General features: G+C 42.3%; 1 protein-coding gene across 1 annotated transcript in view; it reads right to left on the bottom strand.

Moving 5' to 3' along the window:
• Positions 1-26,273, bottom strand: part of LOC124709072 (zwei Ig domain protein zig-8-like) — a 199,395-nt gene that overhangs the window by 70,518 nt on the left and 102,604 nt on the right. Inside the window, exon 3 of the mRNA XM_047240720.1 lies at positions 11,009-11,222. Within this exon, the coding sequence (XP_047096676.1) occupies positions 11,009-11,222 (214 nt within the window). The remainder of the gene's footprint in view (positions 1-11,008; positions 11,223-26,273) is intronic.

The following is a 26,273-nucleotide window of genomic DNA, read 5'->3' as shown; positions in this document are numbered from 1 at the left end:
TGATTTCGACAAGGCCTGGTTCATGCAAGACGGAGCTCGACCTAATCGGAGCGTTTAATGTCATGGAGGAGCACATTGGAGGCCGCATTCTGGTTCTGAGGTACCGAGAGGTCTCTAGCATTGGCCTCGATTGACCACAATTTTCTACGGATCTGATCACATGTGACTCCTTTATGTGCGTCTACATTATAGACAAGACGTACAGCAATAACCACAAAACCGTTGCTGAGCTGAAAAGAGCCATTCAGGTGGTCATCGACAGCATCGATGTTCTGACGTTCAGCCTGTCGTGTAGAATTAAGCTATTCGTCTGCGCCACGTCAGGGCCAATGATGGCAGACGTATCGAGCATGTCATAATCTAAATCCGAATATCTGTAGTGGCGTTTACATGTTGAACAAAGTGTTTTCACGGCGTAGTTTGTAACTAATTTACGTTTTTTTCGTACAGTTCAGTAATTGTCGTCCTGTAGGTTATAGTGTAATCAGGTATTCTATTTTCCAACTTTTATACGTACTGTGAGTCGCCAAAAGCAACCAAAGATAATAACGTGCAGACATATACACAAATGAAACTTAATGGAGGAATCTTACTCGAAAGACTGCTATAAATTCTTTTAATTCGTATCAGCCCAAATCTGGAGCTATTCGCAGTGCCCTGTAGCGTGTGCAACCTACTGCTGGACACTAAAAACACCCAGAATACCCAAGTAGCGGTTTGTCATACTATCTGTATCATAATTATGATCATTTTATGTGAGAAGCTGCAAAACAAGTCAGTTACATATTTCTACAAGAGGCTTAGCAAAGAAGGCACAAACGGATAATAATGATAACTATAGGGCAATTAGTGTGAGAGTCTGCGCTTGTAGTCTCGTGATCAGAAAAATTAATTGAAGAGTAGACAGAGAAATTGGACGCGCGCTGTGCGAACATTAGTCTGGTTTCAGGAAGAGCAAGGATACCAATACAACAGTCCCGACATTGCGCTTAGTAATGAGAGACATAGTGAAGGAAAACTGAGGATTATTGTTGGCTCTTGCTTACAGAGAGAAAGTCTTCCAAGTTATAAAGTGGAATAGAATACAATTCTTAGGAGATCGGGGAGAAAATGCAGAGCCTGATAAGTAATTTACACGTAAAACACCGAAGGGGAATAATGAAATGGGAAAATACAAGTAAGTGTTATCATGTATCCATATATTTTTGCAATTGGTCATCCAGCCACATATTCCTGAGAATCTGTTCTAGTTTTTCTCTTCCCTTACTTGTGTTTCAGTTGCGAGTCTTAGAACATATGACCATTTTGACGCTGTCTTCCAGGATTTGAGCTTGCGTGACTGTCTGGGTAATCATTCATGGGTCATACTCGGAGGGAGGGAGGGGGAGAGAGAGAGAGAGAGAGAGAGAGAGAGAGGGAGAGAAAGAGGGAGGGAGAGAGAGAGAGAGAGAGAGAGAGAGAGAGAGTGCAATTTTGTCTCATTTTGTTTTCTGTTCCTCTAATCACTTTCGTTTCAACTAATTTTCATATGGCCCCTAATAGCCTCGTCATTGAGCGACACACAAAACACACACACACACACACACACACACACACACACACAGAGTTGATAATATTTTTAATTTATTGTCCTTCGGTTATATCCATAGTCAGTCAAAACATAAAATGTCTTACAATATTTTTAAAAATTTGCAATTCCTTGGTGATTAATGTACATAACCAAAAATATAACGTGATGGACAGTTCGAAGGCAGTAATACAGACAGAATTACCTCGGCCCGTTAAGCTAAACATAACCAAACTCAACAGTCACAATTATTTAATTCAGACTTCTGAAACAAATTCCACTAGTACTTTATAAATGCCTAAATTCATCGTATACATTAGGATCAACATATGAGAAGGAAGTGCATGACGCATACGGAGCAGTTCCGTAATCAGCTGGACAGGTTGCTACCGTGATGGAATCTCTACCTCGCAATTATCCTCATAAAACTGTCTCTCAATGCCTGAGTCAGTTGTGTTGGATTTCAGAGCTAACTTTTCAGCATCACTTGGGGCCTTCTGTAGAAACGAATGAATTTATTGGGACCAAATGCCCTAACGCGGAAATATAGTCTCCCACGCTATGTTCCAGTTGGTTTTGGCCATGCCTCTAACTACCCCAATGAAATCATCCGCTAGGATGCCGTTTATCGGTGCGTCCTGAGCAAACTGGTCAGCTTTCTCAATCCCCACAATCCCAGCTTGATCCTTCATCCATACAAACCATGCCTCCCTACAGATGTTGCGTACTTCTGATACAGGATGAACTACATATTGTCGTAAAAGACTGACTCCCTTTGTTCTTGTCAATGGATGTTATGTTATGTAGTTCGTAAAGAGTGGGGTAAGTGTTGCGATTTGGATAGTTGCTGTGGACACGCCGTATATTCATGGCTTAGTTGCATGAAGCGAAATCACTCTTTTTATTTTTAGTATCTACATAGGCACAACCGAAGAAGTCCTTGTATTTATACCTGTCGGTATACACATACGGCCGCCTGGCCACTATAAGAGAATGCTTCCTTAATTCTGTTACTGATTACTGGGTTCTCAGGACAGTCCAGATTATTGCGCACGCCTATTACCTGCTTGATATATTCCTACAGTCAATCAAGTTCTTAGAATAACATTTTGGTACTGGCTTAGCGGTAAAAATGACTCCACAAATCGGCGTAGCATCGCAATGCAAGGTCGCAAACTGTGTTTGTCACCACATCCCTCAAGCGGCGTAAGTGTTTCAGAACAAATTTTCTGCTAAGGCATAGTATACTAACTGGTAAAGATGCTTATACTGCTAATACTGCTTTCGTCGGTGGTGGACCTAATATGCCGTAAGCACAGTCGTAATGCATTGTATTGATACCTGTCAAATGTCTGCAGCTGATCTGTTGAGGCCGTGCATTCAATATTCAGCCGCAATCTGCACTCATGCTCATAAATTAATAATAATGCTGATACATGGTGAAGCAACGCTCTGGTGGACGGTTTGCGGGTTTAAATCACCTCGGGGTATGACCATGCGGTGCATTTGACCTGCGGTCGTCGTACGGTGGCGGTGGCAGCAGTCTACGCAGAGGTGTGTTGGTGCATGTCAGAATATGGTGCAGTGAGAAAGTGTGCAGACGTTTTCAGACGTGCTAATAGTGACTGTGTGTTGAAAATGGCTCAAAGAACACATATTGATGACGTTATGAGGGATGGAACACTAGGGAGACTGGAGGCTGGTCCTACACAGCAGGTCGTAGCACGGGCCCTCCGTGTGCCACAAAGTGTGATCTCAAGTTTATGGAAACGATTCCAACAGAGAAGAAACGTGTTCAGGCGCTACAGTAGGGGATGTCCACAGTGTACAACACCACAAGAAGACCGATATCTCACCATCAGTGCCCGCAGACGGCCACGGAGTACTGCAGATAGTCTTGCTCGGGACCTTACCGCAGCCACTGGAACAGATGTCTCCAGACACACAGTCTACAGCCGACTGAGCAGAAATTGTTTATTCGCTCGGAGACCTGCAAGGTGCATCCCACTGACCCCTGGTCACAGGAGAGCCCGTAAAGCCTGGTGTCAAGAACGCAGTACATGGTCATTGGAACAGTTGTCCAAAGTTATGTTCACGGACGAGTCCAGGTATAGTCTCAACACTGATTCTCGCCGGGTTTTCAACTTGCGTGAACCAGGAACCAGATACCAACCCATTAATGTCATTAAAAAGGATCTGTATGCTAGTCGTGGTTTGATCGTGTGGGGTATGTTTATGATTGCTGCAAGTACACCACTGCATGTCTTTGACAGAGGAACTGTAACAGATGAGGTGTATCGGGACATCATTTTGCACCAGTATGTCCGCTTTTTCAGGGATGCGGTGGGTCCCACCTTCCTCCTAATGGATGATAACACGCGGTTACACCGAGTTGCCATCGTGGAGGAGTACACTGAAACCGAAGATGTCAGGCGAATGGAGTGGCCTGCCTGTTCTCCAGACCTAAACCCCAACGAGCACGTCTGGAATGCTCTCGGGCGACGTATCGCTGCACGTCTCCAAACACCTACGACACTTCAGCAGCTCTGACAGGAATTGGTACATGAATGGGAGGCTACACCCCAGCAGCTGCTCGGCCACTTGATCCAGAGTATGCCAACCCAATGTGCGTCCTGTGTAAGTGTGCATGGTGATCATATCCCATACTGATGTCTGGGTACATGTGCAGGAAACGGAGGGGTTTCGTAGCACTTGTGTTTCGGGACGGTTTTCTCAACTTATCACATATACCGTGGACTTAGAGATGTGCGTCGTGTGTGTTCCCTCTGTGACTATGCTATTAGCGCCAGTTTTGTGTAGTGTCGCGTTGTGTTGCACCACATTCTGCAATTATTCTTAAATTATGAGCATGAGTGTAGATCCACAAGAACACGGTGGAGTCGCATTAATGTGACCACAACCACTGTTCGAGGTCAACGTGCACTAGCCATTCACAGACAGAAGATGGCATCACTAGCAGCGGAGGATATGTAAAATGTGTCAGAGAGACTGGCAAAACAGTGCTTTCGTTGTCGTAATACGGAAATGGAGCGGTGTACCTGACGGACAAACAGCATCATCATTGGCTTTCAGGCCAAGGGTGGAAGTAGTCTTCGAAACGAGTAAGGTAGTAAACAGTTCTCATGCCGCCATGGTTTAAAAAAAGATATAGCTTGTGTGAGAAAATGGCGTTATCAAATGCCGGCTCCCAGGAAACTACGGTGAGCTACTGGCCGTACTGGAACGTCTGTAGCAAACCACTCTGCAAGAAAGAGAGTGGTCATGGTCTGCGAAACGTTTCGTGGCATTTCCTTAGTGGTATCGTCATTCTGGAAGGCACAACGAGATCAACACAATCACGCATCTGCCCTTCCAACTCTATACTCTGTTTGTTTATCTTCAGCGTAATGTCATCTATCAGCAGGGAAATGAAACGTGTCACACACCTCGCAGTGTACGTGAATGCTTCGAAGAGACTCTGGATGAGTTTACCGAATTCTCTTGGCCGCCAGACTCCCAGAATTTAATTGGGGGGACAGCCTCTATTGAGCTGCACGCGCCTTGGATCCTCAACCGAAAAACCTAGCACAGCTGGTTACGGCACAGGAGTTAGCATGGCTGCACATCCCTCGCGGTACATGTTGCACGTCTCGTGCTTCAAAAATTGGTTCTTCAGGCATTTGAGAGCCTGTCACACTAATGTGGCTGGACAGTGTATCAAGGTATGCATGTCAATGCTTTTCCGTCGTGGAGCGAAGTATATCCAGAGCGTTTTCACACTAAGCTTTAATAAGGTTATATTATTCAGATTACATGTCGAAGAACAGATGGAGGAAATGAAAGAAAATTTCCAAACAATAATAATAACGCAAGGTGTCCACATACGTATGTTATTGTTCGCAGATTGTCATCTGGGTCGGGTGTTAAACAGTCCACAAGAACTGTTAAAAGGCATGGACTGCAAACTTAACCCAGAATTAGAAAGGAGAGTACCAATTTACCTAACATCGAAATTCAGAAGAACAAAAAGTAGAAAAAGTGGAATAGCTCACCGGTCTAGAAAATAAGATTATGGCCGACGCAAGAAAGGTACCAGAAATAGATTGGCACAAGCTGTTCAACAACAGAGCTCCACAGTCATCAATTACCTTCATACCAAAGACTGGTCTGATGTAGTTCTCCACTCTCGAGTGTCCTGCCCCAGCCTCTCTATCTCTGCTTAATTAGGGTCGTTTGAACCTATTTGCTATAGTCAAGTCTTGGTCTCCCTTTAAAGATTTACCATCACTCAACACAACCTTAATCTATTACAAAACGAAGATTCCTCGTTTTCTCAGGACGTGTCCTACCAACTGATCCCTTTTTTTCGTGAAGGCGTAAAAAAAAATTTCATTTCTTAACCATTCTTTTTATCTACTGTTTATTAATTAGCCAATATAATCTGCAAATTCTTATGTAGTGCCACATTTTGAAAGTTTCTAATCTCTTCTTGAGTGAATGGATTGTCGTCCCTGCTTCACTTTCATGTAATGTTAGACTCCAGATAAAAACCATCAGAAAGCTTTTTAAAATCGTAGAAAATGTTCCCCCAATAGAGCGTAAAAAGCTATAGGTATAAAGTGTTAATCTCGATCGCAACAGAAGTATATTTTGGTTCGTAACCGAGTCTGGTATGTAATTTAGACCTTCTTTAAATCGTAAGCACGATGATGGCGGCTGGTGGCGGTGGACTGAGCTTTACCCGTAGGAGTACGGACGTCAACTGTTGCCAGCATGAATAAATTTCTGTTGCGATCAAGACAGTTTTACTGAATTTGAACCTTCGAAAAAGATTTCCTGACGCTTCAATTTATATTCGTTGTTAACAGTTAACACGTTGGTCTTCCTACAGAAACGGTTTTGCTGCTGTTGTTAGATTGCATTTTACATCTACTGTACTTCTAACGTTGTTAGTTACTTTGGTCCTCTAGTAGAGTAAACCATCTACTCGTTTTGTGTCTTACTTTGTAATCTAATCCCGAGCACTCAATTAATACAATTCAGTTACACTCAAAGAGAAAAAAAGAACCGGCATTTCAAGAGAGAGAGAGCTTCAGAAAGTAGGAAAATGAGTAACGCTCTGGTCCACTTGCAACCATTGGGCAAGCAGTTATTCGGCTTGGCAATGAGTGATAGAGTTTTTGGCGTCCTCCTGACAGATATCGTACCAAATTCTGTCGAATTGGCACTTTAGATCGTCAAAATCCCGAGATATTTGCAGGGCCTTGCCAATAATGATCCAAACGTTCTAAATTTGGAGAGAGATCCAGCGATCTCGCTGACCAACGTAGGGTTTGGCAGGCACGAAGAGAAGCAGTAGAAACTCTCGCCGTGTGAGGTTCGGGCATTATCTTGTTGAAATGTGAACCAAGGATGGCTTGTTGGGAAGGGCAAAAAACTGGGCGTTGATGTAGTGCTGTACTGTAGGAGTCCTGCGGATGACAAACAAGGGGGTCATGCCATGGAAATAAGTGGCACCCCCGACCATGACTCTTAGTTGTCGGGCCTTATGGTGGGCGACAGTCACATTGGTACCTCACCACTACAGACACATCTTCGATCTATAATCTCATTGACTGAAACAGAAATGTCTTCAGTGATATTTCAACTGCGAAATGAGCCCGATGACCGGCGAAGACGTGTCAGAGGACGTTTGGCCCAGACAGCGGTGGGATGCACACCTGACTGTCGCCCGCCATAAGCGGAACAGTCAGAAGCTGTGGTCTAATGTTCAATTTTTGTTTTCATAGCAGGACCCCTCTGATTGACATCCGCGACACCCTTACAGCACAGAGGTACGCTGACGATATATATTCTGTTCCCAGTTTTGTTGCCCTTCAAGGCAAACAATTCTGGCCTCACATTTCAGCAACAAAATGCTCTCCCACTCATATGTCAATAGTTTCTACTGCTTCTCTTCGTACTTGCCAGACTCTGCGTTAGCCAGCAATGTCGCCAGATCCCTCCTCCGTCTGGGTCATTATTGGTAGGACCCTCCAAACAGCTCGGGAATTTTGACGATCTGATCTGTAATTGGGACAGAATTTGGCACGACATGTCTCAGGAAGACATCGCAACTCCATCAGTCATTGCCAAGCCGAATACGTGCTTAGAGTGTACTCTTTATTTACTTTTCTTGATAGGTACCTTATAATCTTTTTTCAAAACACTGTCCATCTCGTTGAATCGATCTTATTAGCCCTTTGCCGCCTGTATCAGAATTAGTTTCATAGAGTGACCTTAAAGTTTTTGTTTCTTCTCCGTGACGTTTAATTTCCTTCCCAAATATTTTATTGGTTTATTTTACTTTTTTTTTCCTTCTACTGTGCTTAATTCTGTCTAGTGTGGGATCCACTTTACTCAGGAATTTTGCAACTTTATTGCATTTCACTTTCCGTTCGGATGCCGTTCCTGTCACCGCAGGCATCAGTGACCTAAGTGAGAGATGTTGTGTGTGCAACTTGTCTGTGAGTTGTGTAAACTTTCATCAGTGCGTAACTGTATCTTAACTGATTGTGATCTATTTTGTGAGGTGCAGCCTAGCCTTTCCCTAAAAAAAAAAGTTAATAGCAGCAAAATAAAAAAAGACACAACTCCCATGATCGTTAATCCGTTACGCGCATTTTATGCTCGTCTGCCTCATCTTCTCCTCCCGCTGAGCGTGCTGCTATACCAACATGTCCCTGATTTCCTTTTCTGTTTGCTCAATATACTGATTAGGATGAAACTACAACCATGCCTTCTTCACTTCTTAACTGCTCCTTCTATTTTATATTCTACAACTGTCATAGCTGCAAGCTAATTTCAGTACAAGCCTTAGAAAACTTTCTGCACCCTACATTTTATCTTTGCTATCTTCAGAATTTGGGAGAAAGTATCCTGTAAACGTAAGTTTTTTTCAGTCTAATACCAGTCGTAGGGTCTGTATTGCCTCTAGATATCTCATGTTTCTCTGGAGCTAAGATCCTAGAGGTCGGCTCGTAACAGTCATTTCAAACATCTGAAAATATTTTTTTCGGTATTTTTCAAGCGTGGTTTTTAAAATTATGATTGCGTAAAACTGACACCTTTCAGCATCTGTATTCTCTGGAATTAGAATTATTCTGTCATGTGTTGATACTATAAATCACGAAGAATTCCACCCTATGCACATTAAGAGCAGATCTTTGGAACATTCAGAGGAGAAGAAACTGGAAGCGTCTCGAATGTGATGTGGTTGAAGTCTGTAAAAAATGAATGGGGGGGGGGGCATAAATTAGAAAACGAAGAAGTTCATTGGAAGGTAGGCACTGTATTCCCCCCTAACCCCCTCCTTCCTAATTCCAATTATTGTCCACAATAACCAAAGTCTTTTATGAAAGATTTGAGAGGAGCGAAGATTACAATATACTCTGTAGTGTACTGAGCTTTCCGTGTGGAGTTGACTCCAGTTCTTCTTGTCTATGGACCTGATTCTTGAAGCTCAAATTCTCCAATTTTTCCTCATGGTAGAATTGATCTAAGTAAATCTAAATAAATTTGAAGACAGTTGTTGCCGAATTTTTGTTCTTAAGTTAATATATTTTGTCACATTTTGATCAGACAGTCTCTCGAAATTTTCACATTAACAAAGCCAAAATTTCATTGTTCGCTCAAGATACAAAAATTCCTCCGATTACATCAGAGGCATCTACTTCACTCTGCGATAATAACCATATTCCAAAGGGCTTACAATTTTTCTTCATAAATGAAATTTATTAATTTCGATTATTATTTCATAAATAAATCCAGAAATAAACGTAGTAATCAGTATTAGACTAGCGTAATTAATAAAAGAAATTTTAAGTGTGCCAAATAAATCGGAATTTTAAACGTTTCTTAGAAAATAATTTTAACTGTGCATTCATACTTATCGGTTGTACGAGGGCTATTCGGAAAGTAAGGAACGATAGGTCGTAAAATTGAAACCACAGTGACAATGAAAACTGTTTTATTTTCAAGGGTTAGCTACACCTTCTAGCTACTTCTCTACACAGTCGCCGCTCAGACTTAGAAACCTGTCATAGCGTTGATCCAACTTTTCAATTCCCCCGTTACTGACGACAGCCAGCAGTGTTTTTCGACAAATTTCTACTCTGGACTGCAGCTCGTTGTCTGTCAAAATATTATCTTCATAGCCAGCGGTTCATTTGAGCAGACATGAACCTCAGGGGTAGCCAATTGCGGGCTGTATTGAGGGTGATCAAACACGTCCCATCGAAAACGCTGCAGGAGCATCGTCATTTGCCCTGCAGAGTGCGGCCGAGAATTGTAATATAGAACGAACCGCATGACAGCTATGTTATGTGGATTGCGGCGACATCTTTCGCCAGCCCCTCACACTTGGCGAGAGGCGCTAATTTCCAGCCATCTCTAAGTTCTCACTGTGAGCTCAGAACTGAAAAGAGCGACATATGCGGTCGACGGGCGTACTAGATACAGTGCCCGACGCATCTCTGCAAAGCTTCATCAGATTTTCACTGTATTTTCCATTTCGCCACTGATCGTTCCTTATTTTCCGAGCCGTCCACAGTGGCCGAGCGGTTGTAGGCGCTTCGGTCCGGAACCACGCGGCTGCTACGGTCGCAGGTTCGAATCCTGCCTCGAGCATGGATGTGTGTGATGTCCTCAGATGTTAAGTCCCGTAGTGCTTAGAGCCATCTGAACCATCTCTTACTTTCCCAATAACCATCGTAACATCGAAAATAAAGTAATTCATTTTCATAAATTGTAGCTGGAAAAGTAACATACTTTGTATAAAACTACATGTAACTTTTCAGAAAAGCAGGTGAGATAACATTGACCTGTCTAACATTCGAAAAATAATACTGGTAACGACAAGTACTGTTGATGAAAAGTAATGCTAGAGGAGGATGTCCAATTCACAATAGTTACCATGACAAACGACAATTTCTTTGGATTACTGGTACAACATCGAAAAATAGTAAACCAGGAGCGTAAAAGAGCAGTAGAGGATGGGAAAAATGCAAGGCCGACTGGAATATACATACATAATGGATCGTAGAAGATTTTCGGATGTGGTAGTTGTGATAAAAGGGTAAGCACGAGTCAGGACAAAATAAGGGATACGGCATTAAGCAACCAAAGGACTGATTAATTTTATTTTAAATAGTGGGCTGCCTGAATATAACCGGTTTCAAGTTACATCATTACGAACGAAATCACTGAGGTTTCGAAAGCTGTCGCCGCCATCATCATCAGGAATATAGCTTGTTATTGTCGTAGTTTAAAAATTGAGAATATTTTATTCACAGCTGAGAACACACTAAGTGTTGCGCAGTGTCGGGCTGCTGCAGATGAGGACAAGCTGGAAGGTTTTAGGTATTGCAGCGATTGGGGATAGAGAGAGTACTCGTTGCTCACCGATGACGGTGAGGTTGACGGCGAGGAGTCGCGGCGGGTGGGTGGCCACCTCGCACAGGTAGGAGCCCTCGTCCTGGCGCCGCACCGGCTCGATGGCCAGCCGCCAGTTGTTGGGGTACTGGAAGCGCACCGACAGCCGCGGGTCGGCGCTGTAGGCGCTGTCGCCCACCGTCAGCAGGCTCACGCGGTCCGACAGCAGCCGCAGCCACGCCACCTGCACGCCACGTCACCACACCTGTACACCACTCGTCGTCGAAACACCAGAAATAAGCCAGGAGGCCGCTCCACAAAGTATTACAAAACAACAATGGTACTACGTATTGTCATTATAGAAGTTGTTTTAAAACTCGTTGACCAAACAGTACTGTGGATAGTGCCATGTGTTTGGAAAAGGCCTAAGACAATTTGAACATAAGAAATTACATTCCTTAGATCATTGAAACTGTGTAAAAGAGAAGAAAGGATAAGAACTGAAGAAACAAGAAAAGAACTGGTGGTATTGCCTTAACTAAGAAAGTAATCATAATAAATAGGATTGAAAAGAGCACGTATTGCTTATGTCACCTCAAAGAATCCCTCGACGAGCAATGGAACATAATCCTGTTGGAAGCAATCGTGTGGGAGCACCAAGAAGAGATGGTGTGGCGGGAACAGGATATACGACGTACTTCTGGACTGGCAGAAGTAGAAGGAGAAGAAGAAACCCATTGCTATGTCGTGTTTGTGCATGCAGATTCCATAACTTGCAGAATCCATCTTCTTTGTACTGCTCAAGTACAACCGACACCCCAACCCCCCACCCACCACCTCCACTCCCATCCCTACCTCTCCCCGACGTCCTCACCTCTGTGCTCTGTCACACAAAGGATACATCAAACACTCCGCATACAGCAACTTTTGCAGAGGCTAATAAGTACACCAGTCACATCAACGGGTTCCCAACCCAGAATAATCAACGCAGAGTCAGGATACTACAGTGTTTCACTACACTTGTCACACTCCAAGTAAAATACATCATTGACTAACTTTTACGAAACCCTATTTATATCTTGCATTAATTATTTCACTATATTTTGTAGGCCACCAATCGTTCCTGCAGAAAGTGTAAGGACAGAGACTCTAGGCACTCTCTTACCGTTGGTGTTAGAAACTGACCCATAAATACGAAAGTATCAGCAATGATCAACGGCATGAGGATGCAGAAGGCAATGGATACTACTACATTAAAGACACGTACTGTGTATGCGAAGAACATCTGGCCTGTGACTGTGTGTCATGATGATTTCTCCACTGGCTGAAGATTCCGGGTTAATTCCCCATTCAGATACCCAGGAGAGGGATGCCAAGGGGAAGGTGCCCACGAGGAAAAGATTGAATAACCAACGTTCTAAGAACGACGGCGTGCCATGTCAGAAGTCTGAATGGGGTAGTGATACTAGAAAATCTAATATGGCAAATTCAAAGGCTCACTCTACTTATTGTGATTTTCCGTAAGGTGAAATGGAAAGAAGACAAGCATTTCTGGTCAGATGACTGTAGGGTAACGTAAACAGCAGCAGAACTGGAGCAGGTTTCGTTGTAAATAAGAAAGTATGGCAGAGAGTGCGCAACTGTGAACAGTTCAGTGATAGTGTTGTTCTCGTTATATGCGACAAGAAACTAATGCTGACACTGATAATTCAGATGTGCATACAAAAGTCCAAAGCAGATGAACGGCAAATAAAGTATGTGAGGATATTCGACGGGTAATTCCGTATTTAAAGGTAGACGAAAATCTAATAGCCATGAGGGATTGGAATGCGGCCCTAGGGGAATGAGTGGAAGAAAGTGTTTCGGAAGAGTGCGACCTAGGTGATATGCTCTTCAAGGATCGCGAGTGTAGATGGTATACGTGGAAAAGATCTGGAGACAAGAGAAAACTCCAGTTGGATTACATTTTGGTCAGACAGAGATTCCGAAACCCTGTAGTACATATAGACTCAGATATAATAAAATAATTATGAAAAGTAGACAGAAGTTTCACAGTTTAGTGCGGAAAGATCTGTATGAAAGTAAGAAGGGAGTACAAAAATATCGAGACAATGAGGGAATATAGCAACATAAATCCCTTATAAGTAAAATAAATAGCAAATCCTGGAGACCTAAGACGAAATGATTGCAGGAAGGCTGTGTAGAAACAAAAATGAAATGATCGTTTGGAAGACTGATTCAGTATATAGAAAAGACAAAACAATCTTCGGTGAAATTGAAAGCAAGGGTGGTAATGTAAATATTGCAATCATTAATCCACTGTTAAATGGCGAATAGGGAGCAGGTAAGTGGGTAGAGTACACTGGATGGCTCTATCAGGGGGAAAACTTGTCTGATGACGAGTTACGGATGACACAGGAACGTGTTAGGGGTGACATAGGGAATCCATGCCTAGTGTCAGAGTTCAAAAGAGCTCCGTAAGACTTAAGAGCAAATAATCCAGATTCGATGGAAAACATTCCATCGCAATTTTTAATACCATTGGGGAAGTGGCAACAAAACGTCTGTTCAAGTTGGTGTGTATGAGACTGGCGACGTACCTGCAGACTTCCGGATAAACCATCATCCTTACATTTTCTAAGATAGGAAGGGCAAACAGATGCGAAACTATCTACTGTCATGTAAAATCTCATGCATCCAAGCTGCTGACCAGAATAATTTGCCTCAGAATCCCGGATTCTCGGATTCGATTCCCGGTTCCGTCGGGGATTTTTTTTGTTGTCCTCCTAATTTCATTATCATTAGGGATAAGTGGCGTGACTGGACTTTGAAAACATTGAGAATTAGCAGGGGCGCTGATAACCGCTCTTTCCAGCGCCCCACCAAGCAAATACCGTCATCGTAATCATCAGAATAATTTGCAGAAGAATGGGAAAGAAAATTAAATACCAGTTAGATGACATTCTGGGTTCTGGAAAGGTGAAGGCACCAGAGAGGCAGATTTTCTTTGCGCTTGATAATGGAAACAAGACTGAAGAAAACTCGAAATACACTCACAGCAATTGTCGATCTAGAAGAAGCGTTTCGACATTATGAAATGGTGCTAGATGTTCGGAATGCTGAGAAAAGAAGAAGTAAGGGTAAGCTGCAGGAAGGTGTGAGTGATAAACAATACGTACAAGAACCAAGAGGCATGTATAATATTGTTGTTGTTGTTGTGGTCTTCAGTCCTGAGACTGGTTTGATGCAGCTCTCCATGCTACTCTATCCTGTGCAAGCTTCTTCATCTCCCAGTACCTACTGCAACCTACATCCTTCTGAATCTGCTTAGTGTATTCATCTCTTGGTCTCCCTCTACGATTTTTACCCTCCACGGTGCCCTCCAATGCTAAATTTGTGATCCCTTGATGCCTCGAAACATGTCCTACCAACCGATCCCTTCTTCTGGTCAAGTTGTGCCACAAACTTCTCTTCTCCCCAATCCTATTCAATACCTCCTCATTAGTTACGTGATCTACCCACCTTATCTTCAGCATTCTTCTGTAGCACCACATTTCGAAAGCTTCTATTCTCTTCTTGTCCAAACTAGTTATCGTCCATGTTTCACTTCCATACGTGGCTACACTCCATACAAATACTTTCAGAAACGACTTCCTGACACTTAAATCTATACTCGATGTTAACAAATTTCTCTTCTTGAGAAACGCTTTCCTTGCCATTGCCAGTCTACATTTTATATCCTCTCTACTTCGACCATCATCGGTTATTTTACTCCCTAAATAGCAAAACTCTTTTACTACTTTAAGTGTCTCATTTCCTAATCTAATTCCCTCAGCATCACCCGACTTAATTTGACTACATTCCATTATCCTCGTTTTGCTTTTGTTGATGTTCATCTTATATCCTCCTTTCAAGACACTGTCCATTCCATTCAACTGCTCTTCCAAGTCCTTTGCTGTCTCTGACAGAATTACAATGTCATCGGCGAACCTCAAAGTTTTTACTTCTTCTCCATGAATTTTAATACCTGCTCCGATTTTTTCTTTTGTTTCATTTACTGCTTGCTCAATATACAGATTGAATAACATCGGGGAGAGGCTACAACCCTGTCTCATTCCTTTCCCAACCACTGCTTCCCTTTCATGCCCCTCGACTCTTATAACTGCCCTCTGGTTTCTGTACAAATTGTAAATAGCCTTTCGCTCCCTGTACTTTACCCCTGCCACCTTCAGAATTTGAAAGAGAGTATTCCAGTTAACATTGTCAAAAGCTTTCTCTAAGTCTACAAATGCTAGAAACGTGGGTTTGCCTTTTCTTAATCTTTCTTCTAAGATAAGTCGTAAGGTCAGTATTTCCTCACGTGTTCCAACATTTCTACGGAATCCAAACTGATCTTCCCCGAGGTCGGCTTCTACCAGTTTTTCCATTCGTCTGTAAAGAATTCGCGTTAGTATTTTGCAGCTGTGACTTATTAAACTGATAGTTCGGTAATTTTCACATCTGTCAACACCTGCTTTTTTTGGGAATGGAATTATTATATTCTTCTTGAAGTCTGAGGGTATTTCGCCAGTCTCATACATCGTGCTCACCAGATGGTAGAGTTTTGTCAGGACTGGCTCTCCCGAGGCCATCAGTAGTTCTAATGGAATGTTGTCTACTCCCGGGGCCTTGTTTCGACTCAGGTCTTTCAGTGCTCTGTCAAACTCTTCACGCAGTATCTTATCTCCCATTTCGTCTTCATCTACATCCTCATCCATTTCCATAATATTGTCCTCAAGTACATCGCCCTTGTATAAACCCTCTATATACTCCTTCCACCTTTCTGCCTTCCCTTCTTTGCTTAGAACTGGGTTGCCATCAGAGCTCTTGATATTCATACAAGTGGTTCTCTTCTCTCCAAAGGTCTCTTTAATTTTCCTGTAGGCAGTATCTATCTTACCCCTAGTGAGACAAGCCTCTACATCCTTACATTTGTCCTCTAGCCATCCCTGCTTAGCCATTTTGCACTTCCTGTCGATCTCATTTTTGAGACGTTTGTATTCCTTTTTGCCTGCTTCATTTACTGCATTTTTATATTTTCTCCTTTCATCAATTAAATTCAATATTTCTTCTGTTACCCAAGGATTTCTATTAGCCCTCGTCTTTTTACCTACTTGATCGTCTGCTGCCATCACTACTTCATCCCTCAGAGCTGCCCATTCTTCTTCTACTGTATTTCTTTCCCCCATTCCTGTCAATTGTTCCCTTATGCTCTCCCTCAAACTCTCTACAACCTCTGGTTCTTTCAGTTTATCCAGGTCCCATCTGCTTAACTTCCCACCTTTTTGCAGTTTCTTCAGTTTCAATCTGCAGTTCATAACCAATAGATTGTGGTCAGAATCCACATCTGCCCCAGGAAATGTCTTACAATTTAAAACCTGGTTCCTAAATCTCTGTCTTACATTATATAATCTATCTGATACCTTTTAGTATCTCCAGGATTCTTCCAGGTATACAACCTTCTTTTATGATTCTTGAACCAAGTGTTAGCTATGATTAAGTTATGCTATGTGCAAAATTCTACAAGGCGGCTTCCTCTTTCATTCCTTTCCCCCTATCCATATTCACCTACTATGTTTCCTTCTCTCCCTTTTCCTACTGACGAATTCCAGTCACCCATGACTATTAAATTTTCGTCTCCCTTCACAACCTGAATAATTTCTTTTATCTCGTCATACATTTCATCTATTTCTTCATCATCTGCAGAGCTAGTTGGCATATAAACTTGTACTACTGTAGTAGGCATGGGCTTTGTATCTATCTTGGCCACAATAATGCGTTCACTATGCTGTTTGTACTAGCTAACCTGCACTCCTTTTTTTTTATTCCTGCATTACCCCTATTTGATTTTGTATTTATAACCCTGTAATCACCTGACCAAAAGTCTTGTTCCTCCTGCCACCGAACTTCACTAATTTCCACTATATCTAACTTTAACCTATCCATTTCCCTTTTTAAATTTTCTAACCTACCTGCCAGATTAAGGGATCTGACATTCCACGCTCCGATCCGTAGAACGCCAGTTTTCTTTCTCCTGATAACGACGTCCTCTTGAGTAGTCCCCGCCCGGAGATCCGAATGGGGGACTATTTTACCTCCGGAATATTTTACCCAAGAGGTCGCCATCATCATTTAATCATACAGTAGAGCTGCATGTCCTCGGGAAAAATTACGGCTGTAGTTTCCCCTTGCTTTCAGCCGTTCGCAGTACCAGCACTGCAAGGCCGTTTTGGTTAATGTTACAAGGCCAGATCAGTCAATCATCCAGACTGTTGCCCCTGCAACTACTGAAAAGGCTGCTGCCCCTCTTCAGGAACCACATGTTTGTCTGGCCTCTCAACAGATACCCCTCCGTTGTGGTTGCACCTACGGAACGGCCATCTGTATCGCTGAGGCACGCAAGCCTCCCCACCAACGGCAAGGTCCATGGTTCTTGGGGGGGGGGGGGGGGTGTATAATATTAAAAGGCCAAAAACGAAGCTCTGGCTAAAAAGGGTGTACGACGAAGACGAAGCCTGTCGCCCTTACTCTTCTGTCAAAACATCGAAGAAGCAATGACGGAAATAAAAGAAAGGTTGCAGAGAGGGATTAAAATTCAAGGTGAAAGGGTACCAATGGTAAGATTCGCTGATGACGTTGCTATCCTCGGTGAAAATGAAACTGAATTACAGGATGTGTTGAGTGGAATGAACAGTATACAGGTGCGTTTACACCTGGGTGCGTTGCTATACCCTTCCTCACATATAAGTAGAGGAGCCCAGCGTGAAAACAGGTGTTAAAGGAATCACTCGCATGCACATGTTAAGAAAAAAAGCATGCAACCTACATGCGTGCCTCTACTTCCAAGCGGAAAAGCTACCACCACACGGCGATGAGCCGCAAGACGCACTCGTGTGAAAGGAAGTTAAGGAAATCTGCTACTTTTGATGTGAGATAACCCGTGACGACGAAGCTGGGATGACATAAAAAAGAATCCTATCACAAGCAAAGAGGGCATATCCGGTCAAGAGAAGTCTACTGGTGTCACACATAGGCATTAATACGATGGAGAAATTTCTAAGCATGTGCGTTTGGAGCACAACGTTGTATGGTAGTGAATCAGCGATAGTGGGGAAACCATAATAGAAGAGAATCGAAGCGTTTGAGATGTGGTTCTATACAGAAATGTTGAAACAAAGGTGGACCGGTAAGGTAAAGAAGAAGAGGTTCCTCGCAGAATCGGCGAAGAAACGAACTTACGGAAAACAGCGATGGTAAGGAGAGGGATGACAGGGGGAAATTTGTTAAGGCAGCATGGTATAACCCCCTTGGTTCGAAAGGGAACCGCTCAGAGTAAAAGCTGTAGGGGAGACAGAGGTTGGAATACATCCAGTCAATAGTTGATGAGTAGGCGGCAAGTGCAACTCAGAAATGCATAGGATGGTGCGGGAGGGGGATTAATGGTGGGTCGCATCAAACCAGTCAGATGATCGATTAATGAATAAAAGAAATAACAAAATAAAATAAAAAATGGTAAAAGGTAATTCATACAGCTACAGCATCTGACCAACGATGTGCACCACTAAACTCAATCACGTCAGACAGCTCGCCAGTGTTGGTGGTGAATTCCCGCACATTCAGGAAGGAGTGTCAGGTTCCGGTGTTATCATCTCCAAAGTGGCTCCCAAAGCGAACGTTTATATCAGCCAATCAGAGGCTGGCAACTCCCTCCCCTCTACTTTAGCTTCTTGTATCATTTTGTCGTTTGTGTAACTTTCAAGAAGTGATTAACCTTACGAGGACGTCAGATCCTCTTTGCCTATATATGCCTCGGATTTGGGAATTATTCTTTTTTATAGTTATTAGGGCATACACAAGCTAAACTGAGAGCCGTGATTCGTCAAATCTTATTTGGGAGCGAATCCACATGTTGAGAAAGTTGTTTCGACTAAAGAAGTTTCCCTAGGAAGCCTTTACACATCTTCACTACAGTCCTGACGTCTCCCCATTCTACTCCATTTCTTAGAACCCTGAAGAAATACATTCGTGGCCGTCAATTTGCTTCGGACGAGACAGTGCACTCTTGGCTAAAATCATAGTTCCTTAAGTAACGGCAAACATTTTTCTATGAAGGTATAAATGTATTAACAGTTATGACGATAAATGATGGTATACAGGCTACTTAATTTTTTCTCATCGTTTCTGTTCTTCTATCGATTACGCCTTATACTATGAGCCTGTTCTAACTCGTATCTGGAAAGAAACACATGTGCTGCACGATGCTCCCATTTTGTTGCCTAAAGATTTCCATCCCTCTGCGATCCGGCCGTGTATCAACTGGTGTAACTGCTTGCTTTGCTCTGTATCGTGGTTAGTAACCCACCAACTATGGACGAGCAACCTTGCCCTAATATTTCCACGATAATGAGGTTCACAAATCCATGTCATTCAGAAAACCCTTATTATAATGAGTTTATGTTAGTCGCACGCAAGATAATAAATTATGTAAGTACTTGTGTTCAGTGACACAGAAATCCATGTGGTAGTTTACGAACACGTAACAAATGCCATTCTTCAGTCTTAAAGTCCAATGAGCCATGCCAGGAACGTCTCTAGCAATCGATACGCCACGAGTGCAGTGTGGCTCACGTAATCAGTGACCAAGGGGCAAGAGTCTCACTAGAGGAGGCCACAACGTTGTTGTCACAGATTTGCTCCAAACTTCCTACATCTTTAGTAGGCCACGAAACCAACAAAATGTTCAAGTAGTCAGGTGCATTACATCAGCAATTCCGATAAAATATCTATTATGTAACTGATGTATCTGTGCGTAGATACTGAACGTTACAGTTGATCGCGGTCGAGTGGTCCCCAGCACGGCAGCTCAGCGTATTCCGTCAGAGGTTTAGCTGCCCTCTGTAATAAAAAATAATAAGTGAATGGATCAACATTGAGCTCCAACGGGTGTCATGGGACATCCGCCCCAAACAAATGCAACGAAGAAAAACGAAAGAAATTCAGATAAATAAAAAAAAGTAGTAGGCGTTCGAGCAACGTATAACAAACGCCCTTGAGGCGGCGACTCGACTCCAACTAAAACATTATCTTTAATATATATTTCATTCACCACTGGGCATATTATTTCATTTATATGACATTTGAGAGGAAGTATAATTTAAAAAACCACGTCAATCTGCATGACGTTTTAGTGAATTTCATGTTAATTAAGTACTAATTATTTATAATTAAATTTAGTTATTAGAACAAACATAGTTATATCTACCGACAAGTAAATGAAGAAACGCATCATTGAGTTTTCTTCAAAATGTATACCTGTTGTGATTTGTGAAATCCCTTTTACATGCAATCTGGTAAGGTACCCGGAACAACATTGTACCTCGACGCTTCGAGCTGCAGACCCAGGTGAAAAACACATTTGACAGTTAACCTGTTAACCTGTGCAGTTGTGAGACGTTACTAATCTGCATCTGCATCTACATCTACGTGATTACTCTGCTGTTCACAATAAAGTGCCTGGCAGAGGGTTCAGCGAACCACCTTCAAGCTGTCTTCATACCATCCCACTCTCGAACGGTGCGCGGGAAAAAACGAGCACTAAAATTTCGCTGTGCGAGCACTGATTTATCTTATTTAATAGCGATGATCATTTCTCCATATATAGGTGGGTGCGAACAGAATGTTTTCGCAATCGGAGGAGAAAATTGGTGAAATAAATATCATGAGAAGATCCCGTCACAACGAAAAACACCTTTGTTATAACAACTGCTACTGCAAATCACGTATCATGTCTGTGGTACTATCTCTCCAACAAGAACAACAACAAAACAAGCCGATCTTTTTGAACTTTTCCAATGTCATCCGTCAGTCCCAACTGATGAGCATCCCACACCGCACAGAAATACTCCAGAATAGAGCGGACGAGCGTAGTGTAAGCAGTCTGTTTGGTAGACCTGCTGCAGCTTTTAAATGATCTGCCAGTGAATCGCAGTCTTTGGTTGGCTCTACCCGCAACATTGTCTACGTGATCGATCCAATTTAGGTTATTTGTAATTGAAATCCCTTGGTATTTAGTTGGACTTACAACCTTCAGATTCGTGTGGCTTATCGCGTAATCGAAATTTAGTGGAATTCTTTAGTACTCGTGTGAATAACTTCACACTTTCCTTTATTCAGGATTAACTACCACTTTCCATACCATTCAGATATCTTATCTAAACCAATTTGCAATTCCTTTGGTCATCTGCTGACTTTAAAAGACGGTAAATGAGAGCATCATCTGCAAATAATCTATGAGGTCCACTGATATTGTCTCCTATGTCGTTAATATAGATCAGGAATAATACAGGGCCTATAACGCTTCCTTGGGGAACGCAGGATATTACTTCTGTTTTACTCGATTACTTTCCGTCCATTACTGAGAACTGTGACCTTTCTGACAGGAAATTACTAATCCAGTCGCACAACTGTTGCGATATTCCATAGGCACGAAGTTTGGTTAGAAGACGATTGTGAGGAACGGCGACGTTAGTGATATGGGCCTGTGATTTAGCGGATTCTTCCTATTTCCCTTTCTGTGTATTGGTGTGACTTGAGCAATATTCCAGTCTTCAGGTACTGATCTTTCTGTGGGCGAGCTGTTGTATATAATTGCTAAATATGGAGCTCTTGTATCAGCTTACTCTGAAAGGAACCGAATTGGTGTACTATCTGGAGCGGAGACCTTGCCTTTATTAAGCGATTTAATCTGCTTTGCTAAACCGAGGAGATCAATTTTTTTCATCTTGGAAGTTGTTCTTGATTGTAATTTAGGAGTATTTACATCGTCTTCTTTGGTGAAGGAGTTTCGGAAAACCATATTTAATAACTCTGTTTTAGTGGCACTGTCATCAGTGACTTCACCATTTTACCATGCAGTCTTGACACTGGTGTGCATTATATATGACCCGAACCTCATTGGAATTTCTGCCAGATTCCGAGACACATACTGAGTTTCGTCATTTTAATTATAAAAGCATCTCGCATTCAAGTTCGCCCTATATTTCGAACTTCTGGAATACTTTGCTAATCTTGGGGATTTTGAGTTCTTTTGAAATGTGGCGTGTTTCTTTTGCTTCCGCAATAGCGATCTGACCCTATTTGTGTAGAATGGGGGATCATAACCACCACTTACTAATTTATGTGGTGTATATCTCTCAATTGCCGTCGATACTATCTCTCTGAAATCATTCCACATCTTTTCTACGCTTACGTGATCAGATCAGTAGGAGTATAGACTGTCTCTTAAAAAGACGTTAATAGCAATTTTATCAGCTTTATGAAGTTGATGTACTTTGCGTTTCTTTTTCACGGTTGTAGGTGTTAAGGTATTCAGCCTAGCAGCAACTGCCTTGTGGTCGCTAATCCCTTTATTCTTCATGATACTCCCCATTTGTCCAGGACTATTTGTTGCTGAAAGTTCAAGTATGCTTTGGCCACCATTTACGCTTCGAGTTCGCTCATGAACTAATTGTGCAAAATAATTTTCTAAGAAAGCACTCAGTACAGACGTTTTATGCCTGCCACTGGCATTAAAGGTATAATTTTTCCAGCCTATCGAGGGTAAACTGAAGTCACCAACGACTATAATTGCATGATCTGGGTGCTTATTTGAAACGAGACTCAAGTTTTCTATGAACTGTGCAGCAACTATATCTTCTGTGTCGAAGTGGGCCGTGGCCGGGGGGGGGGGGGGGGGGGGGGGGTCGGGAAAACGATCCTATTAATAGTTTAGTACGTTTGTCAAGTATAACCTCTACCCATACTATTTAGCAGGAACTGTCTACTTCGGTTTCACTACAGGGTAAACTACTTCTGACGACAATAGATACTCCACCACCAACTGTATTTAATCTATCCTTTCTGAACACTGCAAGGTCGTTTGAAAAAATTTCAGCTGAACTTATTTCCGTACCAATAACTACTTGAGGTTCAGTGCTTTCTATTAGGGCTTCGAACTCTCGTTCTTTCCCAACACAGCTACGACAATTTACAACTACAATACCGATCGTTTTTGCAACTACCTTACTGTGTTTTACCTCCCCTCTTTTAGAAGAAAGCACTTTCGGTGGTTTCCTGATACCCTCTAACATAAAAATTCGACTAGTCACTTCGACACAGCCCCTACTACCCGTGTAGCCCTTCCTGTGTGTAATGGACTCCTGAACTATTAAGCGGAACCCGGAAACCCACCACTCGATGGTACGAGTCAAGGAATCTGTATCCTATACGGTCGCAGAACCGCCCGAGCCTCTGATTCAGACCCTCGACTCGGCTGTTCACCAAAGGACCACAGTCGGTTCTGTCGACGATGCTGCAGATGGTGAGCTCCACCTAAATCTCGCAAGCAGTCTTTACTATTTCCACTAGCCGACCAAAAGCAGGGAGAATCTCCTCTAATCCAATGCGACTCATGCCATTGGCACCAACATGAGCCACCATCTACACTTGGCTGCACCCTTTATTCTTCATGGCATCAGGAAGCACCCTTTCTATATCTGGAATAACTCTCCCCAGGATGCACATGGGTTTCCTTCCCCTACTTGGCAGCCATGTTCCTAAGGGGCCCCATTACGGGCCAAATGTTGAAGCTCTCTACTACCAGCAAACCCACCCATTGTGAATGTCCAGGCAGAAAAACTTCCTCTGGTACAGGGTGGACGACTAATCCGGCTCAACCGGCCTCAATGGTCGAGCGGATCTAGGCGCTTCAGTCCGGAACCGCGCAACTACTAAGGTCGCAGGTTCGAATCCTGCCTCGGACATGGATGTGTGTGATATCCTTGGGTTAGTTAGGTTTAAGTAGTTTTAAGTTCTAGGCGACTGATGACCTCAGCTGTTGAGTCCCATAGTGCTCAGAGCCATTTGAACCATTTGAAGCCATTTTGAATCCGGTTTGGGGCAAGGCATTGAAAACTTATTTTTCTTACAGCCAGGAAGAAAAAATGCAGAAGACAAGTGATTTTCAACTGCAGCTTACAAGTTTGACAGTCAGTATATTCTGTTCACTTACGCCTTTAGCGGATGTGATGCAACATCCGCTTTTTTTGGTCAAGGAAAAATTAAGTGCTGCAATATTGTTGCAAAAAATGAACACCAAACCTCAGCCCTTTGCACGTTTGAAAAACCACGTGCTAACCGTGTAGAAATAATAACAGCAGGAGAACAGGTTACTATCGCATTGTATAGTGGAGGTGTCAGCAGTTCCAGCACACTAGACCATTTGCGGTACCAGCTATTCGCCAAGTCTGCCACAAAAAGAAAACTGAATCTTGCACGGTTGCCACCTACACAAGATGCAGCGCATCATTCGTTGCGGACTTACCAACAAGTCCAAAGTTGGATGGGAAACTGGAAACCTCCTGAGAAATGGGGCTGGAATCACAGTGACCACGGTCCAATACCTGTTATAATGAGCCAAGATCCAGCACCTGAAGCACTTCTTCACATTGTTTCATGCTCATGCAAGCTGAACTGTGGCGGAGCGTGCTCCTGCAGAAAAGCGGGTTTGAAATGTTCTTCAATTTGCAAGAAGTGTATTGGGGTCAACTGTAAAAACGTGCCAAAATTTTTATATGAAGACAGTGAAGAAGATGTCATGGAGGATGTTGAGAATCAACGAACTTACTGAGGCTGACTCGCTGTTTAAAGAAGAGGTCAATCTGGGATCAACTCTATGTACAGACCCTGAATCCGTAACTCAAGGTATATTTGGTGACACTGAGGAACCTGGCCCATCAAATCGTTGGAAGTGATCTTCATATCTGTCTCAAGTGCGCTAAAGTGCGATATTGCAAGTATTGCACACCCAAAACTGTCAACATTTTTTAGTAATTGACAATGCATTTTAATTGTAATAAAGCTACTTATTTTTAATGTCAACTGCGTGGCTTTTATACAAAAGAATAATTTCTTACCTAATTACGTTGCCTATTGCAGCTAATAATAGTTCAGTTTCCTTAGACAAATTATTTTGTGTGCGTGTGTATGTGTGTGTGTGTGTGTGTGTGTGTGTGTGTGTGTGTGTGTCTTAATGATGTATTTTTATATTTATAGTTTTACAAAATACCAGGGTAGAGGTGCCCCATAGTAAACTTACGGTAGTGATGTAAGAATGACAATAGTTGGGTGCCCAGCAATCCTCATGTTGCATACAGAGAAATCGAATACCTGAAAGTGAGGTGGCAAATTCCAACATATAACATGATGTAGAATGTATATATACTACACAAACAGACACAGAAGAAATAGTGTTCAAATATAAGGTATCTTGCCACTATGCTCAAAATTTGAAAAATTGGTATTTTTTTTTTTTTTTTTTGGCGCTGTAGCGCCTTAGATATTGGGAGAGGAAAAAATGGTAAGACTCAAATTTGTAGAGAATGTTGTGCTCTTTAAAAAAGAAAATAGACGTTAAAGCGATAGGAGCAAATGAAACAGAGATATTTTGAAAAAACTGAAAAAGGCCGAAATTTTCGAAGTTTTTTCACTGCTGAAAGTGTTTCCAAGAGAAATTTTGTTGGCAAAACTCGGTTTTCTGATCTTTCCAACCATATGAACGAGTTGAAGAAATCAACTCTTCTACCCCACCTTTTGCTTGGTATATCTGCAATCTGAGTGGACTAAATAACCTGAGCGTCTGTAGGTGACAAGGGACTGGATTTCGACCAAATACCAGAATTCTTTGACTTCATAAAGGAGCATAGTTTTTATTATTTGAAGGAAGAGAGCCGTAAAAAGAAGATATTACTTTATATTTTAAGTACGAAATAACGTAGAATCAACAACAGAGACTTTCATGTATTACTTTTTTCTGTTAAATGAGATGACAATTTTCAAAATCACTTAATTCACAATTAAGAACTGATTTAATTTAAATGAATGACAAAGGAGAAACCTAATATATGTAAGTGACAAAGAAAAGAAGTTGCCACATCATATGGAACATTTTCTGTAGTTTATTTCCTTCGTTTTCCTGGAAAGTTGTTTTGTTGTAACAGACAGGGTAAAATGCTTAGAAGACAGGCCGAGAAAGCAACTAAAGATGAGCAAATGGAAGGGGCACTAGGGGAGGGAAGGAGACACAAATGAGAGAAAAGGAAAGGCGGACCACCGATGAAGTGCGTACCTGGAAACCAGAAGGTCGCGGAGTAAGATCTCGCTAAGGCCACGGGTTTTTCAGTTTTCATTTTTACTTAGTCTTCATCCACAAATGATGTGA

Source organism: Schistocerca piceifrons, chromosome 7, assembly GCF_021461385.2.
Source record: "Schistocerca piceifrons isolate TAMUIC-IGC-003096 chromosome 7, iqSchPice1.1, whole genome shotgun sequence".
In the NCBI taxonomy this organism is placed as follows: Eukaryota; Metazoa; Arthropoda; class Insecta; order Orthoptera; family Acrididae; genus Schistocerca; species Schistocerca piceifrons.
Note: the sequence above shows the minus strand (reverse complement) of the source record. Positions and strands in the feature narration are given on the sequence as shown.